Source organism: Protomyctophum parallelum (assembly GCF_964188405.1).
Source record: "Protomyctophum parallelum genome assembly, chromosome: 7".
NCBI classification, from domain to species: domain Eukaryota; kingdom Metazoa; phylum Chordata; class Actinopteri; order Myctophiformes; family Myctophidae; genus Protomyctophum; species Protomyctophum parallelum.
Genome location: NC_139705.1, coordinates 28,926,184 through 28,944,712, shown reverse-complemented (window position 1 = coordinate 28,944,712; position 18,529 = coordinate 28,926,184). Strand labels below are relative to the sequence as shown.

Sequence of the window (18,529 nt, the reverse complement as noted above, 5' to 3'; positions counted from 1 at the left end):
GTTTGGGGAGGGGCTTAGCTAAAAGTCTATTCCGGACTTTAACTTTTTTCGATATTGCAGTATTGATACTTTTACTGTAAGTAAAAACATTTTTTCCACCAATGCCTGAGGGCCCATTGGATCTGTTTTTCCCATTCCCTGAAAATTAACAGTTTTGGACATACATGGTTTCCATGGAGACGGCGAAGGTGATTGGCTATTTATTTAAAGGGACACTTCACCCTTTTATGTCAATGACGTTTAGAAGATTTAGAACAATTTCTTGGGGGTCTGTGTAATATGTGGTTTTAGATATTTTAGATTTTAGCAGTGAGCTAGTCCAGGAAGTACTGTAGTGTCATTAACATGTAATTCTTTTGGCAAAAATGGTGAAGTGTCCCTTTTATTTAACCATACAAGTGTATTTTGTGGGGGGGGGGGGGTAGCCGATCTACAAGCTCGCAACGCGTTGCAACGCAACGCGTTGTGAGCTTGTAGATCGGCTATTTTCAGCCGGCGGTTTACAGTGGTTAATAACAAGGGGTTATACATTAGCACCAGTCCCCCGGCCCCCCGCCCCCCCCCTCCTCACCCCCGCCCCTTTACCAGACGCATACAACTTCTGTATTTTAACCGACACAATACAATATGTATACAATATGTATACAATAGTTTATCATACAAAAAGAACACCGTATTAGAAACATGCGCTATAAAAAAAACTATCACAACTTATGAGAGTCTGTAACTGGTGTGAACTGTTGCTGTGTTTTCGTTGCTTTTCTAAGATGTACTACTTTTACACTTAAAAAAAACATAGGCTACACACCATCACCATCATCATCATCATCATCATCATCATCATCATCATCATCCCATTGTATATTGTCACAGTATGGAGGGCATCAATTACACTTTCTCTATTGTCCTCCAAAATATAGTGTATAACCTGTACTCTGTGTGTGTGTGTGTGTGTGTGTGTGTGTGTGTGTGTGTGTGTGTGTGTGTGTGTGTGTGTGTGTGTGTGTGTGTGTGTGTGTTTGTGTCAGCCGTGGGAATGTGTCAGTATACTTAGAGGCTTGAAAGGAGAGGGGTGGTTGAGTCTCAATTTAAAGAACGGGAAAAAAAGAAGACCGTCTTGCTTTCGCTGCTTTTGCTGTGTCACACACGCGAGCGGGGTGCACACACACACACACACACACACACACACACACACACACACACACACACACACACACACACACACACACACACACACACACAGAGAGAGACAGAGAGAGAGAGAATTGGACACATAATGGACAGAGAACATACTGATTTGGTCATCAGCAGAAACAAGTCACAGCATAATAGGCCTTTTCCAGAGATGAACAGTAGTGGGTATACTCTTTACGTCCCATTATTGTTGAATCTGTGCTTTATTTTTAACTCCCGTCGCGCGTTTCACTTCGCTTTGCATCGGTGTGTTTCAGACGGCGTGGTATCCATGAGCTCCCCCCCCCCTCATGAGGCCCTGCATTATTTACATGTTCTATTTCTGACAAACAGAAACAACGCAACGGAACGGCGCCTCCTGTGGGTTTGACCACACCGTTATAATCCTCAGCCTTTACGGAAATAATCTATAAATAATATGGAGTTGAAAGGTTTCCGCCAACCAGACAGCAACATGTAGGGTTAATATGGAGTTGAAAGGTTTCCGCCCATACAGCAACATGTAGGGTTGTTCAGAAAACTATTAGGAATTAGAAGACATTTGTAGAAACGGCCTCGGGTCTTCACGGGTTATATGATTACTCAGGATATCTACTGTGTGCTTTTGTTTTCCCACCCCCCCCCTCTCTCTCTCTCTCTCTCTCTCTCTCTCTCTCTCTCTCTCCCTGTGTTGCGTATTGCATCCATGCATGCCAGATCCTGGCTCTAAAGTAAACAGGCACACACACACTCCAGGAGTCTCCAGTGTAATTGAGGCTCTGCGATACGAGACTCTCAGAGTTCACCCCATGATTACACCCACAACACACACTAAGAAACCACCTAACTCCATGCGTGAGGTTTTTTGTGGCTTTCGCCTTTATTTTATATTTTTTTTATGGAGGGACAGACAGTAGGCTGACAGGAAACGGGGAGAGAGATGGTGGGGTGGGTGACATGCAGTAAGGGCCGTCGGGATCGGGAGTGGAACCCGCGGCACACTGCCAGACTGGATTACCAGCCAAGGTGCCTGGCCCTGGACCGCTGAGCCACGGCCCAGGACTTCTTTTGTCTTTTTACATAAATCAGTGCTATATTGAACACCTTTGACATCTGTGTGTTGGTGAAAAGAAATATTGAACCAAAGGAAAGTATAGTAAAAAAAAGTGCTTAGGCGAAAACCTCCCAACTCCATTGGATCCTCAAACTATTTCCCAAACCAGCTAACTCCACCCGTTTAGCCATCCTTTTTTTCTTTTTCATAAATCAATGCTGTTGACTACAATGAATTGGACAGCCATTCTTGCTCAAATGTAGGAATTGAGACTGCGCAGGCGTCTGAATCTATAGGTCTATATAGTCATAGTAGACAGAGTTAAAACATACACATCCCTTTTAGTCCATCACAAAGCGAGGTCACCGTGAACGTGACTTCAGCGTATAGACGAATTCAGAAACGGTTCTCATGGTCGCAGCTTACGTATTTCCTGTAGGCATAGCTGCAGGGTTTAAACCCTTCTACTACAGTGAACGGTAGAGTGACTGATGTTAGTCTGCCTCAAACGTCTCTTTTACCTGCTTTGTACTAACACTAACATTACAAAGATGCCCAGAACATTGGGATGAACCTGTGTAGTTTATGGCTGCTCCTCCAACAGAATGTCAAAATAGCCACCGCGGTGGCTGAGAGCAGAGCCATAAAGAGTAATGGTTGAGACGAAGCAGTGAAAGGTCCTGAAAGATACATAACGTCAGTCTTACCCAATACCCAATCTTTCTGTTTTATGAACACAAGGCTGCTGTACTTTATACCTCATATTAAGCATTTAAAGTATGAGGTATAAAGTACAGCAACCTTGTTGCACACAATACAAGGCATTGTTACACTGCAGAACAGCCATGTGTGGGTGCGTGTGTGTGTGTGTGTGTGTGTGTGTGTGTGTGTGTGTGCACGTGCGTGCGTGCATGTGTGCATGTGCGTGTGTGTGTGGGTGTGTGCGCGTTCGTTCGTGGTAAATTCTCTGAGTGGCCGTCCTGTCCTTCAGCGCCCTCTGCTGGAGACTCTCTATTTACGTAGACCTGAAGAGAACACAGAGAAACACACAGAACATGAAGGGTTAAAAACTACTGTGAAAAGACAGCCCAAAATATACCCAATAGCCTACCCAAAATATACCCCGGCATATAAAATATATGCCCAGGGCCCTAGAATATACCCCCCCGGGGTTAATGTGTGCTGGCCTGTTCCAGCCAAGATTCCACCTCAGTCCAGAACTTTTCTTTGGGGCCGTTCGTCGGGGGCGGGACTGCGGCGCTCTATTGAGCGGCCGGATGGGAACCGCGAGGTTCCCGGTTCGATCGCAGGCTCCTTCCTTGAGCAAGACTCTGAACTAGGGGTGCACGATTATGAAATTATGACCGATATCCCGAGCCACTGATTATTTGCAGGGTCATATCTGCCGATACCGATTATGTCCGATCTGATCTTATACAGAGAATCACAATAAAAACAATCCTATAAGCCCAATAGGAGCTTGGCCCAAAGTCTGTTTTGGGTAAAAGTATTCAATCGATATATAAATAGCATATACTCTTTTCCAAGTGTCTGTTTTCATAACTGAATGAGTTTATTTTTTGTCGGTGAAAACCGATTATAATCTGTATTATTTTGAGAGCGTTCCGATACCGATATATGGCATTTTTATGGCCGATTCCTACCGATTAATCGTGCATCCCTACTCTGAATGCCTAATTGCTCCCGATGTGCAGGTCGGTGCCTTGCATGCAGGTGTCCTCCGCCATCGGTGTGTGAATGTGTCCAAGAGAGGCACCGACGAGCGAGTCACCGTGCAGAGTGTTGCCAAGTTTATATACCTGAGCCGTTGGAGGTAATGTCCCGACAGAATGGAAAGTACGAGCAGGTAAGATGGTGTCATTACTTCCTGGTACAAGTGCTTTAAAACCCTGTAAGCCCCAACGATGCTTTTCGTCAACATTATTATATTAATTAATTACATAATAAAAAAAAATCCTGTTCTTTTTTCACATAAACATCATCATTGATGTCCATTGTTTAGTCTTGCAATGCCATTGGTCATGATATTTGCATATACATACCCCCACAGAGGCAGACACTTCAAAATCTCTGGACAATTTTAACCTATGACCTTTCACCTTTAACTAATGTTTTATTTATTATTGTGAAATATATCCCCCAAATGTAAATAATTATTTTATTATTATTATTTTAAGAATTATTATAAATGTGCATACAATTTGCATAAAACTTTATTTATTTATTTTTTACATAATTTCCTCTAATAAGTCCTAGTAGTACTTAATGTAGTGCCTAAAGTCCTATACACTGACACGAAAACGCGTATTCAGGGCGGAGTCACCACCCCCAGGGTAAGTTGAGATTTGCTCTCGTTCACTGCAATGCAATTTGCGGCATTTCCAAAACAATATTGCGCAGAGTAGCGATTATCAAACGTATTTGCAATGCCATACGTTGAAAGATCTGTTGCCCGTGGACAAGGCACGTTACTTCCGCAAGTTAGATATTATCGGCATAGATGTTTGTCCGTATGTGATTAAGGATTGGAAAAAGTTGCATTGGCTGCCATAGAAAATTTTGCCCAGGGTAAAAAAACGGATGTGACGTTTTTGGGCGTTCCTGTCTTGTTCCGTGTCAGTGTATACTTAATGGCACTACTGGTTGCCGACGGCCAGGTGGAAGCTCTTACGTGTGCCAGTACAAACTGATCTCCAAAACATGTCCGTTGAGTTTAACTTTGCTTTATTTTCTGCAGTCATTTTCCTATACAACAGATAAAACAATAAGAAAGAAACGGTAACAAACACAGGCGACCAGCCCTCCTGAACACAGTGGAAAACTGTTAAGGCCTATTCATAGTCTGGATTTTCGGTGATGAGGTGACCACCGCTCCGGTGGTGAGCTGATGAGCACCGGAGCTGAAATAACATTGAGCGGTGGTGAGTAAAAACAGAGAGATGGGCTGGAGCGGTGGCGGTGGTTTGCTCTTCACCGTGGCTCGTGACGTCATGTTGTAGTTCGGTAGTCACCTAACCACCGTAAATCCAGACTATGTATGAGCCTTTAGCCTCTGCCGTCTGCCACTGGCAATACCTGTGCCTGATCAGGAGCCTGGTTAAGTACCTGGGCTGGCCTTGACATTGACCAAGCTGCAGTGACATTGTCAATCAGGAAAACATTAGGTCATAATGGCTCTTACAAGTACAAAGTAGTAGTAAGGCTGAAATCTATTTTTTGCAAGTAGAAATATATCCGGGTCTTACAGGGTTATTAAAGATGAGATATCCCCATGATCATCAGGTACTATGATTATACTATAGTAGCAAGATTGTTGTGAATTATATCCATGCTGTCAGAATGGCAGCCTCTGGTGGACATTTTCCATACCCTGCACCCACAATCACACAGGTGCTTTCCACAATCACCACTCAACTCATTGACCAATCACAGTTTAGGTGTGCCCTATATAAGCCATCACTCACTCCACAGCCCTCACTCAGTCTCCAGCCTTCACACAGGCCACATGCAGAACCTGCTCTCACTGGTACTCATTCACAACGGCGTTTATGCTCATAACGTTACGTAAAGTGAGCGGACAGGCATTTACGTGGATTCCCACATTAATTTGGAATTCATGGAAATGGCCGTGAACTTGACGCTCACGTTGGTTGGTCGGAAACTCCGCAAAATCCTACGGGACCTCTGTAGGTGGCGGAGGAATCTACGGATTTATTCAGAAGGCTTTAGTCTTCATGCTGAATCAATAAATAGTTCCCAAATCTCAGATAAACTTTGTAGGCATGTACCCCCAACATTGGTCAGCACATAAAAAAATGATATATGATATATAAAAGCCGAGTGCACTTGTATGCCTAAATGCATGCATTCAAGGCAAGTTAGCCTAGAGTCCCATACAGAAACTGCCCCTGCAAGCCCGACACCTTTTTATTTATTAGGATATTTCTAGCATGCGCGATTGCGCTTCTCACTTGACAGCTTTCTACTCGCAGTGCAACGCGTTGTGAGCTTGTAGATCGACTTGCGCTGCATGTTAAAAAACAAACTCACAATTATAATAATAATATACACTTATCTGCATTCTGCACTGTACGAATCCAACGTTGTTTAGTGTAGTAATGCCTGCAGTAGGCCTATTTAAATTGTTTTGTTACTTGAGTCAGTCTGACTGTCGGAGTGTGTGTGTGTTAGGCTTACCATACGTCCTCTTTTGCCCGGACAAGTCCTCTTTTGTGGGGCTGTCCGGGCAGTCCGGGGGGGGTTTATAAATTCGTTCAAATGTCAGGGGTTTTACACGTATCGCCTGTATATGGGCACGTTCGGAAATACCACACCGGAGCGCACTCGCCCATTAGTTTGCATTGCACAATGCGCTCAGTGCGTTATTCCCGAACGAGCCCTGTGTATCGCTACGCTCACAGACCATTTAGACCAATGTGTATTAGAATGCACGTTCAATGGTTCGTAGTGGAAAAACACTGTGAGAGGTGGACTTCCCGGAATGTGTATTATTCATAACTCTAGTCTGTATGTGCTGCACGCTGACAGCACTTGTCCCGACCGCAGGCTGCAGATAGACTGTTGTGCTCTCCGTGAGGAAAGCTTGAAATGCCAAAGAACTATCTCATCATCATTGACATGCAGAAAAAGTATAGGCTACTGTTTTCTTAGCTTTGTGACTGGCCAATGAGAAGCAGATTGTATTGTCTGCAAAGGAACTATGTGTCTGTCACAAATAAAAGTTATGTCCTGCAAGCCCATGTCATGTCTACAACACAGACAAGGCAGCTGTGCGCGAGGTGAGTCCTGCAAATTAAATTGACCCAATATTATTTTGTACGACCTAGCAAAGCATAAGATAATGGTTTGGAGAATAGGCTGGTCTCTCTTTTTACAAGAGATAAGCCATTGCATACAGGTTCTTAAACTTTTTAATTTCAAGGACCCCCATAACTCTGAGAGTAAAACCAAATGGACCCATAAGAGTCCCATTTTATTCCATTTGTACAGTATCAGAGTTAAAAGTTATAAAAGGGTCCATTTGGTTCCATTTGTACTAGTACACTCTCAGAGTTACAGACCTGTAAGGGTCCATGATTTGGTTCCATTTGTACACTCTCAGAGTTACAGACCTGTAAGGGTCAATTTGGGTCCATGTGTTACACTCTCAGAGTTACAGACCTATAATGGGTCCATTGGAACCCCCTCAAGGAACCATGAGGGTCCCTGGATCACACCTTTGAGAGCCACTGCTTTAAATCAATACATAACTAATATAGAGCATATTTGATCAAATTTAGGAGCCAAACTTTTTTGACAAATGAATTTAATTCAAACAGACCCGCGCACGCACGACACATGCACATGCACATGCACGCGCGCATGTGTCCTCTTTTTGGTAATTCAGAATATGGTATGCCTAGTGTGTGTGTGTGTGTGTGTGTGTGTGTGTGTGTGGGGGGGGGGGGGGGGGGGGCGGACAGCAGCATGCTGCCACATTATTGCATCAGCACGTGCAATTCGGCCAGTATAGTAAGCCATCTCACCTTAATTAATTATAATATGGGCAACTGTAGCTGTGTAGGCTGTAGGCTACTACATTGATCTCATCATGAGATCAATCAAGTTTGGTGACAAATGTCCCGCGAATCATTTTAATATGACGCCATCATGCAATGAACTTGCACTTAGGCTGACAAAGAGGATATATTTTTTTTATATATTTTTTTATCCCACGATTCTGTAACCCATTTTTCACCCCTGTGTCAATCATCTAATGTGATCCTTGGCTCTACACACCCTCCGCCAACCTGGGGAGAGCAACGGACTTAACTCATGCTTCCTTCATGCTTGAGTGTCCAAGTTGCTCCTTTACACCTGACAGGGGGGAGTTTCCCTGGTTGGACGTAGCGCGTGGAAGGAACACGTTATTCCAACCAGTTCCTTTCCCCTCCTGTTTTTGTGAGGGTACCTACCCTAGGGGACACGGGGAGAACATGCGAACTCCACACAGAAAGGCCCTTTCGCCAACCCCGCCTTCGGGTACAAAGAGGATCTGACAAAGAGGATAGACTACCCGCCGTATGGTTTAACATTTAAATAGCTATAGCCTATGCCTACGTGTCCATGATCAGAACAAATCCATTCTCCACATGGCAGCAGACATGTCTGCAGATGACAGTGAGATGATATTAATCTATTCCCCGCATGAATCAATGCAGCTCTGATTACTGTCTCTTTACTTCTGCAGGCGAGTGTGCAATTGTTCTTTCTTTTTTTTATAACCCTGCAGTGCATTCATCAATAAGGGCTTTTATCATTGCCAAGTTGTAATATAGCATTTGGTCGTGTGGTGAACAGTACAAATTAACTTCTTTCTCATTATGTGAAAGTAACTATAACATCAGTTAACTTATTAACGTTCTGACAACAAGGAGTGAAGCAATGCGTTCCAAGTTGGCAAGCTTCGTTTATAATTATATACATATAACTCGTGCTGTTTGCTTGAAGATCTGTCCGTGCAGAGACCCTCCTGTCAAAATTAACTGCTCTACAAGCCCATCGCGCTGTTGTATATAATTTAAAGTTTGGGAATCCTCTGTGCCGGCTATGATGACGTATTTCGAGATTTCCTGTTGCCTTATATGGTGTAGAATGGGCGTGGATGTTCCAACTAACCAGGCGACACCAAGCGAATCGCTTGGGAAAAATGCGGAAAGGATACACTCATTGATCCGCACAAATGAAGTGATTACACAAGCTTCTCTGAATAACACGTCCTCTCAACGTAGCTTGATCAGACGGATAAATACGATATCTGTTTACGCCACAGTGTAACGGTGGCGCATTTCTTTTTGGTGAATGAGGACCACTGAGTACGCCACAACACCACTCACTTCTCTGCAGCCGTGTGTCCATGACAAACCTAAGCCTTTGTTCCCCTGTACTGTATTGACTTTAATATATTGTTTGTATACAACATGTTGATGTTGACTATTTTGCCATAACCCAATTCAGATGTTCTAGTCACTAGTGTCAAATGCCCAGTGTGTGCTAATTTGTAGGCTATACCTGTTTATACCAATCCATCCATTCTGTTGACATACAGTATGTTGTTCTGAGTTATATTTATTTTACGTGTCATATTATATTGTCATTCGTATGGTACTTTACTGTTTGAATACTAGTTGCTAATGTATTCCTTTGTTTGCTCTGTCTGTAGAAACCTGCTATTGTCGAAATATACTTTGGTGTCACAAACTGCCTCTTTGATCGGAGAACCTTGGGTGGTCAGATCCAACTACTAACACAACCAGCAGAGAATATTTATTAAATATGTTTTTCTAAAAAGTGTGCAGAAAGTGTTAAAATTATGTTTTAATGTGGCCACACCCACCAGTTCATTAAGGGCGCGTTCAGAAATAGCGCACTGTGCAATGCAAACTAATAGCCGAGTGCGCTCCGGTGCGGTGTTTCTGAACGCGCCCTAGGTATACATTGACATAACAACGCGTCATCAGAGCGGAGGGAGGGGCGTCAGCTGCGACTCCGCGGCTCCGCCCACCCCCCAGGGTAAGATTTGTGATTTGCTCTCGTTCACTGCAATGCAATTTGCGGCATTTTCAAAACAATATTGCGCAGAGTAGCGATTATCAAACGTATTTGCAATGCCATACGTTGAAAGATCTGTTGCCCGCGGACAAGGCACGTTACCTCCGCAAGTTAGATATTATCGGCATGGATGTTTGTCCGTATGTGATTAAGGATTGGAAAAAGTTGCATTGGCAGCCATAGAAAATTCTGCCCAGGGTAAAAAACCGGATGTGATGTTTTTGGGCGTTCCTGTCTTGTTAAAAAACCGGCTGTGACGTTTTTGGGCGTTCCTGTCTTGTTTCGTGTCAATGTATGCCTGGTTTTCACCATAGCACCATCCACCTGAAGTTAAGCCACGCCCACAGCTGTTGTGGTGTATTTCGTATTTCGACAGGGAAGACATATTTGAATATTCTAACCACACCTGGGGGTCTATTAGAATAATGTTAACTCCATGGACGCATAAAAAACACCTGGGGGTCTATTAGAGTAATTTTAACTCCATAGACGAATACAAAACAACTGGGCGTCTATTAGAGTAATGTTAACTCCATAGACACATACAAAACACCTGGGGGTCTATTAGAGTAATGTTAACTCCATAGACACATACAAAACACCTGGGAGTCTATTAGAGTAATGTTAAGATGGTGTCACATTACTTACTGGTACATGGGCTTTAAGAGTAGATGAGATGGTTTCTCATTGACATGGTAGAGTGGGAATGGGTCAAATCCACCAATGAAATCAACTGAAAAATAAAACAAATGGAATCAAACACAAAATAATTATGAAGGAAATGAAACACAAAATTAACAAACAACATTAATGAAAAACTTAAAAGGACAACAAACAAGAACAACAACTGAACAAAACAAATGTGTGGATTAAATGGTGTAAGGAATGCTTTGACGTGAGTGGATGGAATGTATGCGGATGGAATGCAGCGGAGGTGATGTGAGGCGAGGCTGTGTATGTTTTCTCTCGGTTTCATGTCATTATTCCGAACTCTCAATATTCCGACCTCCCATAATTCCGAACTAACACTATCCCTTTCGCGGGGCAGCAGTGGTCCAGGGGTAGAGTGAACGGATGTTCGAACCGGGGTTACCCCAGAGTTAGTGACGAAGTGTCCTTGAGCAAGACTCTGAACCCCTAATTGCTCCCGATGTTCAGGTTGGTGCCTTGCATGGTTTCCTCCGGCATTGGTGTGTGAATGTGTGTGTCGTCAATTGGACAAAATGTCATTTAGCGACTTTTAACGACGCCTCTAACTTTTTGTAGTAAAGTCTGAGAGATACATTCAACAAGCAGACGAGGATCAATTCGCCTAGTGGATTGGCCAACCCTGCTGTGAGAAATGTTCCGTTGGACGCTGCATCTGAGTGGAGCAACAGAACAATACCTTAGTGCTTCTGTTGCAGTGCAGCACAAGCTGTACCACTTTGAATGGTCCCATCAACTCAACACAGAACAGATTGCAGTGGTCGTCTTCAACACGGTGTCCTTGCGCTGGAGGACGTTGCCCCCGGCGACACGCAGACTAGGAGAACGTCACCCAGAGATTCCCTCCAGACATGGCTACCATGTAGCCGTGCCGCTGGAGGACCATCTACGTCTGGGGAGGGATCCCTTACTGCAACGTTCTCTATGCCTATGACGTCGACGCACAGAGATGGTTCAAACCACAGGTTTGTTCCAGAAGCGAGGTACTACCACTCTGCCTGTGTCTTGGGGAAGGTCATCTTTATCCATGGAGGATGCACCCAGCTGACTGTACTCACTAATGACATCTGCAAGTTGGACACCAGCACAATGGTCTGGTCTGTAATCAAGACCAGAGGAACTCCACCACCTATATCAATAGGCCATTCTGCCACCATCATCGGGACCAAGATGTTTGTATTTGGGGGCAGGAAGGGCTATATGAGTCAGTACTCCAACACCATAAGAGTGTTTGACACAGAGACCAACCTCTGGCTGAGCACGCCTTCTAGACAGCCTCTTCCAGAAGGAGACTACGGTCACTCAGCCTTTACCTACAATGGAGAGCTGTACATAATTGGTGGTTACAATGTTGACTCTAATGATGTGTGGAAATTCAGTCCAGAGACCTTCTCCTGGAAGAAGGTTGAGTCCAAGGGGAAAGACCTGTCTAAGTTGTATAGTAGGTGCGGTAGGACCAGATGTTGCATGGTGGAAGATCGTATCTTCCTCTTTGAAGGACAAAAATACAACACATCCAAAGACCTGTACGTCCTAGACTTGAGTCCTAGCCTGAAGACCTTATGTATTTATGTATATGTAAGGAGTTATTCAGTACGGTCTGGATCAGTTTGAAGTCCCACACGATATCAGGTGGGAACTGAGAGCCATGACTACCAAGCACAACTGAAACTACATCAGTCCGCTAAAGATTTAATAGAATAAAATGACTCACTGGCGCCGATTCATAAACCACAGCACAGATCACTTGAGCACAGTCCACAATGCTCTGCTGTATTTTACAGTGAAAGCATTATTAAACAAATGCTTCTTGTTTGGTTCCTGCACCAAATTAGCATATTTTGATTTATTCTTGTGATCAATAATGAGACCCAGTTAGAGTATGATGTTCCAATATATAACTTTCTGTGTCTGTTTGCAGCCATGACTGCCACCAGAAACAAAACACAAAGAAACCGTCCACCAGATCACCCCAAAATATCCAACCTACAAGCTCACAGCGCTTGAAGCTCTGTTATTTTCACCACTTCAGTGCGACACAGAGCATGTGAGCGGAGTGGAATGGGGAGCGGAGCGGCAGGAGTTTGAATCGAGTGTGGAGCAGGTTTTAAAAATGCGTCAGAGCGGCTTCGTAGTGAGGACCGCCTGCCGCTCCAAGCCACTCCGGTCCGGGGGCCGTGCACCATGTGTTGGAGCATGCCCGGTCGCACGGACAGACACAGAGACATGCAGCATTTTTTGCTAGAAAGTATTCACAAATATTCCATGATTTACAAATGTGTTTACAAGATTTGCAAATGTTTTCTTATGATTTGCAAATGTTTTTCCATGATTTACAAATGTATTTTGTATTTTTACAAAGAAAATATTAGATTTTTGTGTGTATTTATCCTAAAAAAACATTTGTAAATCCTCAATTCTGCGTGTGAATTGTAAATCTTCATTTGGCATTCCTTTTTCCTGTTGAATCATTTTGAGACAACTTTTTTATGATATTTTTTTACAAATGTATTGTCCTAGTATCCACAAAAAAACGTGTAACTTGTAAGTTGGCATTTAAATACATGTGTTATGATTTTTACAAATATATGACAATTTGTAAAAAATAATTTATACTTGCAGGCGCATTTATCAAAAAATATAATTTGTAAATCATCAACTTTGTGTCAATTGTTGCCACTGCATTTGTGGATTTTCTCAATGCATTTGTGACACCAGCATGCAGTAAAAATGTTTCAAAAAGGTGATTGGCTGCCTTGTTGCTAGGCTGCCTCTAGAGGGACGGCGAGGAGAATTTATCGGTCCATGGGCCGTCCAGCCGACCGTCGGCGGCATGAGGCAATTCTGGCGAGTGAGGCTGCCAAGTGAGGCTGCCCCAAACTAGAGCTGCTTTCTTTGTGCACGGTCAGAGAATACAGTAGGCTACTCTACGCACGGACCCTCTCATTATCCTTAGACTGTCAATTTGTCTGCCTATTGTTTCGTTACAGAACTGCAGACTCACTCCTACGCTTTACGACGTAATTTGAAGAAGACTCAGCTTTTCAGACTACACCTCAGCCCTAGTAGCACTCGACACAGAGAGATATGATCGCCTTGCATAAAGACAGTGGTCGTTTGTGTTACGTTTGGGCTTTGTGTGTGTGTGTGTGTGTGTGTGTGTGTGTGTGTGTGTGTGTGTGTGTGTGTGTGTGTGTGTGTTTGTCTGAGCACGGAAATAACGTTTTTCACCACCAAGTGTCACTGTTGCGCATCCTAGCACGCAGGCAGGCAGGCAGGCCAGGGAGGAGGGCTTGTACAGTACAGTACAGTACAGTACAGTACAGTACAGTACAGTACAGTACAGTACAGTACAGTACAGTACAGTACAGTACTACAGCACAAGTACAGTACAGCAGCACTTTTTTCTCCATTATGCATATTCTAACTTTGTTCTTTTGTAAATGAACACAACTCTGACAAATGGAACCAAATGGACCCCGCACAAGTAGACCACAAATAGCATGCTGCGTTTTGGTAAGAAACAGATTGGGGTAATCAACACAGTGAGAGGAACAGGTGTGGTAAAACCCTCCCGTCCTGGCTGTGCTGCTCGCTAAACTATAGAACATGGTACAGTGAGCCCATGAAGGCCTGCTCTTAAAACACCCATTGTTTTTAAGTCTTGCAAGCCGAGGCCAAGACAAATCTGTGCGGAAAACAAGGGAAACAACACGACATGGCAGCTTTTCACTGGATGTAATTATTCAGCAGATTTTCTCTGATCCCGCTCCGCGGCTGAAAAGCCGTTACGACACTTCCTTTCCTCCGCTCGCTCTTTTGTTATTGTAATCAGCCCTTTGCAGCGTGTGCGCGCGTGAGTGGGTGCACACACTTCTGCAGTCTCATTTCCACACTCATTTGAAGTGGCAGATTAAAGTGACACAGGCTCCTCTCTCTCTCTATCTCTCTCTCTCTCTCTCTCCCTCCTCTGTGATAATATGTTCATGATAATGGTCTCTTGTACAGTCAGTCAGACACACATGGCTCCTCGGTGCAAAAATAAACAGTGTACACTACCCGACTTTACGATAATAAGGGACAGTATGTCGGGACACAGTGTTGATAAGCTTCATGTGGTGCACAGCAGTGCCAGTCCGCAATGCTTTGCACTCTTCCCACTCCACTATGTCGGAACTATAGTCTAATACCTGTTACCCGTAAAAAGTCGTTGGCCGCTCCTAGGCTGTGAGAGACGGCATCGCACACGAGCAACCAGCTGCTCCAGCACCCGGAAAACAAACACAAGCACAGCGGCGAATGGGAAGAGTGCAAAGCATACAAAGCATCCTCTTTTACAACTTTTACACCAGGGACTAGTTTGCTCCACATCTGAAACGGAGAAGCCGTTCACATTTGTGTCAGGTTTTATCAGTAGTAAACTCCTGTCCTCCTGTCAACCGCCCTCCTCCTCCCAGCTTGAGCAGCATGGAATCCTCCCTCGTTTGAGTAAGGATGCGCTGTGATTGGCCACAATGGCCAGTGCACTTGTGCATTGGCCAGTGGCCACTCTGAGTGGTAGTCGGTGGGAAATGCTCTCACCACAGAATTTACTAATATTCCGGCCATGATAATCATTCTGGGACCCAGCTGTTGGTACGCAGAAGCGCTTCCCGGCGCTTGATTGACAGCGCATAATGAATTTTGATGACGCATTCGCACTGGTGCACCGCCTGTGTGCAGGCCTGCCTATACGTCCATTTTTGTTACATGTGTAGCCTCTAGCAAAGCTTAAATGAACCTCCCGATTTTTAACAATACAGTCATGCCCAAAGACAGTGGCTATGTGTGTGCCAAAGGAAAATCACAAATCTTAAAAAAAAAAAAAAGAATAAATAAACAAAACCGCTATAACTTTGACTCTGGCTCAAATCCTTTCAAACCAGCACTTGATGTCTCGCCAGCACGCTATTGTTTGAAAAACAAAAAACACAAGCTTTGTTGCGCCTTCGTTGGAGTAGGGGATGGCAGTCCCCCCCCCTCCCCCTTCGTTGGAGTAGGGGACGCCAATCGTCCCCCTAGTCCCCCCCCCCTCCCTTATACAAACACAGTAAAGCTGCCAACTGTCCCGTGCCGCTAGAGAACAAACGGACGGACGTTCCTTCAGAGGTCAGCCCAGAACAAAGTGGAGAGAGGAAACCCACTCAGAGGGAAGAGTCAATTAGTTTTGTCTTATGTCGACCTGACCCCCCCAACCCCGCGTCCCCCCATCCCCCCCAGTCCTCCCTTCCCTCCACAAGATGGTGTATTACCCTCGGGGGATTATACTTAGGGGTGATTGATTATGAAATACTTCCCTTTGAGAGAGAGAGATCAGGTGGGCTGGCTGGTTGGTTGTTTGAGGCTAACCGCTCACAGCTGCTGAAATCTTACTGGCATGTGACCACCATGCTCTTTTAAAACATGCACGTTAGGGTTTAACACAGAGTGACTGATTAGGCTACTAATGATTGACAGGTGCAGCAGCTTTGGGAGCGTGCCTGAATATGTCTGTTCTGGAGAGAGTGACTCCATGCCCAGCGCAGACAGGAAATTATACGTTCTCATCAGACATTCATATTTTGCTAAAGTGTAAATAAGCTCTGTATCTGGTTAATTGTGGGAGGATGCAGGAATCACGGGGTCCTGCTGATTTTAGCTTGACCACCCGTCCCCGCCTGCAGGTATTTATAAATACCGCCCACGCCTCCAACATTTATGTTGGGTCCCACTGGCTCCCGTTCCCGTTGCAGGGTTCAGATTGGACATTTGACCACTCATACCCTAACGCACGCACGTACGCACGCACGCCACGCACGCACGCACACACGCACACGTCTGTCTGTAACTATTGAGACTAGCGTAAAATACTCAGAGTAAATAAAGAGTTAAATTATCGTTACACATCTGAAAGAAGTCAATACAATGGTACCAAAATATTGTTTAGTTTTGGGTCTGAGAGGCTAAATCTCATCAGTGGTCCGTGGCTCAAATATGAATATGGATGCACTGGTATATATGGCAAACAAAATATATTTGCATCAAATGTCTGCCAAAAAACAGGGGGATCGACAAGCGTGACTGAAGCCTCTACTTCTTCATCCTTAGAGAGAGAGAGAGAGAGAGAGAGAGAGAGAGAGAGAGCAGTACAGTCACATCAGAGCAACCTCCACAGAGAGACAGCTTTAAGCCTGCTATCATCACAGACAGGTGGTGTGTGTGTGTGTGTGTGTGTGTGTGTGTGTGTGTGTGTGCGTGTGTGCGTGTGTGCGTGTCCATCCATGACACAACATCGTCCACTGTTGTGAGAGCCACCGCAGCGGAGCGGGCCTGCCTGCGTTTGAAACCAAAGCATTAGCATGTGGACACGCAGCCTAGCGGAGCGGTCAGTCTCCCTGAAGTTTGAAACACAGTTCTGGCCCAACTTTAAAACATTACTGCCCAGCCCTCTAGGCCAGCGGAAGAATTTACACTGGGGGAAGAAGTATACGCCGGAAGTGTGGAAGGCACGTTACGTCACGCTGCCACTCAGGTGACTATACTGGCCAATCACAGCGGATCTTTTCCAGGACTTATCAGACCTGAACGTGCACTCTGTGACGAACTCTCATGCTTCCGCGGGGCTTCGCAAGGAATCACGGGAGAACTTTGCCCTCCCTTCAGCACATGCGCTCCAGAGCCGGAAAGGGCGTCCACCTTTATATGTCCAATGGTTACTACAATGAGAGGTCTATAGATGCTAGTGGTGGAAGCTAACGGAGGCTAAGAAAAAGCCGTCAGTTTATGCTTCATATCCATGGATTGTCGTAGTAAATCAGTGTCAAGTGTACAGTAAATTACATTTTTTTAATCCTGTATGATTCCGAGTGTAATTCTATTGTATCCTGTATGATTCTGATTCGACCCCACCATTTATTTTCTGTTTACCAAAGAGCTGGAGAGGCAGAGAAACTCCTGCTGCTGAACAAACACTATGATTCCTGTCACAATATAGAGCCATTTAACACTGACTTCCTTCAACAAAGAAGTACCACATTCACCTACATTAACTAACCAAATGGACCGGTCAGGGTCCATTTGTACCCCCCATGGAGTTAATGTCCACCAGAGAGAGAGAGAGAGGTCATCACTTCAGACCTAACGTTTCCCGGCCACCTGATTGGCCAACCCTCTGTGTGACCCCTGACCCCAGAGAGCCAGTGAGGTCAGCACAGCGCCGCAGCTGGGCCATTCATCAGCGCTGTCCGTCCGTCTGTCTGTCTCTCTGGTTTCATTCTGTCTGCTTTCTAACTCTTTCATCTCATCTGGTACATCCATCCATCCATCCATCCACACATCAACCCACCCACCCACCCATCCATCCATCCACCCACCCCTCCATCCATCCATCCACCCCTCCATCCCACCAGAGAGAGAGAGAGAGAGAGAGAGAGGTCCTTTATTGAGCACTCCTCCTCGCCCCATGTTTTCGGCTTATCCAGATGGCCAGCTTTGCCGTTGCCGACATAAAGTTTGCCAGTGTGTGTGTAGCTATCTCAATACTTTGGCCCAAAAATTAAAGGTTGAGTTGTATAATCGTCCCCCAACCTCATTAGCCATCCCCCAACAGCCTGGGACATTGATCAAACAAATGAAAAATGGTGTCTGTCTGGGTAAAGAAAAGACAGCCCTCCCCGTGTTCAGGATCAATGTGTGCCTTGTGTCTGTTCGTGTACTATCCTCCACTGGAGGTCAGCCCACCGTTTGTCAACCGGTAGCTTAATTGTACAGGCACCGCCAGCAGCCTTTTGGGGAGGAGCCTGGGCCAAAACACTCAGTCCACCTCGATGCTTTCATGGCGTGCAGAGACTGACAGTGCCTCACCTTCACGCACAGAGAGAGAGAGAGAGAGAGAGAGAGAGACATCAGCAGGTGTAGGGGAGGGGGTGTTACACTGTTACTCTG

General features: G+C 44.9%; 1 protein-coding gene across 1 annotated transcript in view; it reads right to left on the bottom strand.

The window, feature by feature from the left end:
- Positions 1 to 3,156: 3,156 nt before the first annotated feature.
- nkain4 (sodium/potassium transporting ATPase interacting 4) overlaps positions 3,157 to 18,529 on the bottom strand; it is a 73,218-nt gene continuing 57,845 nt past the window's right edge. The window contains exons 6-7 of the mRNA XM_083768541.1: positions 10,508 to 10,592; positions 3,157 to 3,252 (exon numbers count right to left, since the gene is read on the bottom strand). Of these exons, the coding sequence (XP_083624667.1) occupies positions 3,243 to 3,252; positions 10,508 to 10,592 (95 nt within the window). The 3' untranslated portion in view covers positions 3,157 to 3,242. The remainder of the gene's footprint in view (positions 3,253 to 10,507; positions 10,593 to 18,529) is intronic.